The 878-nt window shown below is 49.9% G+C and overlaps 1 protein-coding gene across 1 annotated transcript in view; it reads left to right on the top strand.

Annotated features, from left to right (window-relative positions):
* Positions 1-878, top strand: part of EMH_0020240 (uncharacterized protein) — a gene marked incomplete at both ends in the record, with an annotated part of 3,934 nt that overhangs the window by 2,684 nt on the left and 372 nt on the right. The window contains 2 exons of the mRNA XM_013496423.1: positions 3-38; positions 263-829. Of these exons, the coding sequence (XP_013351877.1) occupies positions 3-38; positions 263-829 (603 nt within the window). The remainder of the gene's footprint in view (positions 1-2; positions 39-262; positions 830-878) is intronic.

The raw sequence follows: 878 nt of genomic DNA, 5'->3' as shown, positions 1-878 counted from the left end.
TGATCTCCTTGAAGATGCTGTACACATCGCTCAACGCAGTCCGTCACACACACCACCCATGCATGCATGCGTCTTTTCTCCAGCCCCAGGATATTTGTGTGTTTGTATCGGCTTTAGCATGCATCCAGGTTCCCTCGCATTTTGCTAGTTTCACTTTCCCAGGATTACCTCCTGCAACAAGTATGCATGCATGCATGCATGCATGTATGTTCAAGTGCATGCATGCATGCATGCATGCATGTATGCGTGTGTATGCATGCAGGCTACGAGCGTGGTTTGTCATATTTCAACGAGTTGATGAACCAGCAGCCCCGCAGAGACGGCAAAAGTTTATATATTCCTTTACAAAAAAATACAGCCCCAGAAGTGAACCTAAGAAGAATTTGTTTCAGCCTCAACAAACACCCCTCTCCCTCTGTGCTTGAGGCCCCTGACCCCTGCACTCTACACGACCTTCTCCTGCCTACCCAGCAGCAGCAGCAGCAGCAGCAGCAGCAGCAGGAGGGGGAGTACCAGCAGCAGCAGGAGGAGCAACAGCATCCGCAGCAGGAACATCACCCGCAGCAAGAGCAGCAGCAGCAGCAACAGGAGCATGCAGCAGAAGCACAGCACCCTGCTGCGCATGCAGGAGGAGAACAGGAGGAGACAGCTAGCAGCGGAGACACCCCACAACCCCCAGCAGCAAAAGAAGAAAATAATATAATACATGAAACAAGTCTATTGCAGGCAGCAGAAGAACCCATAGCTCGGCCTGAACCAGCAGCAACAAATGTTTATGTTGTCGATACACAAAAACTTCACTTTTACTTTCATCTCGTTGCTGCTACAGGTTTGTTCTCTCCCCCACCTCTTCTGTCTCTTTATCTTTATTCTCTCTC

Source organism: Eimeria mitis, genomic scaffold (genome assembly GCF_000499745.2).
Source record: "Eimeria mitis Houghton genomic scaffold, Emh_scaff21, whole genome shotgun sequence".
NCBI lineage: Eukaryota > Apicomplexa > Conoidasida > Eucoccidiorida > Eimeriidae > Eimeria > Eimeria mitis.
Note: the sequence above shows the minus strand (reverse complement) of the source record. Positions and strands in the feature narration are given on the sequence as shown.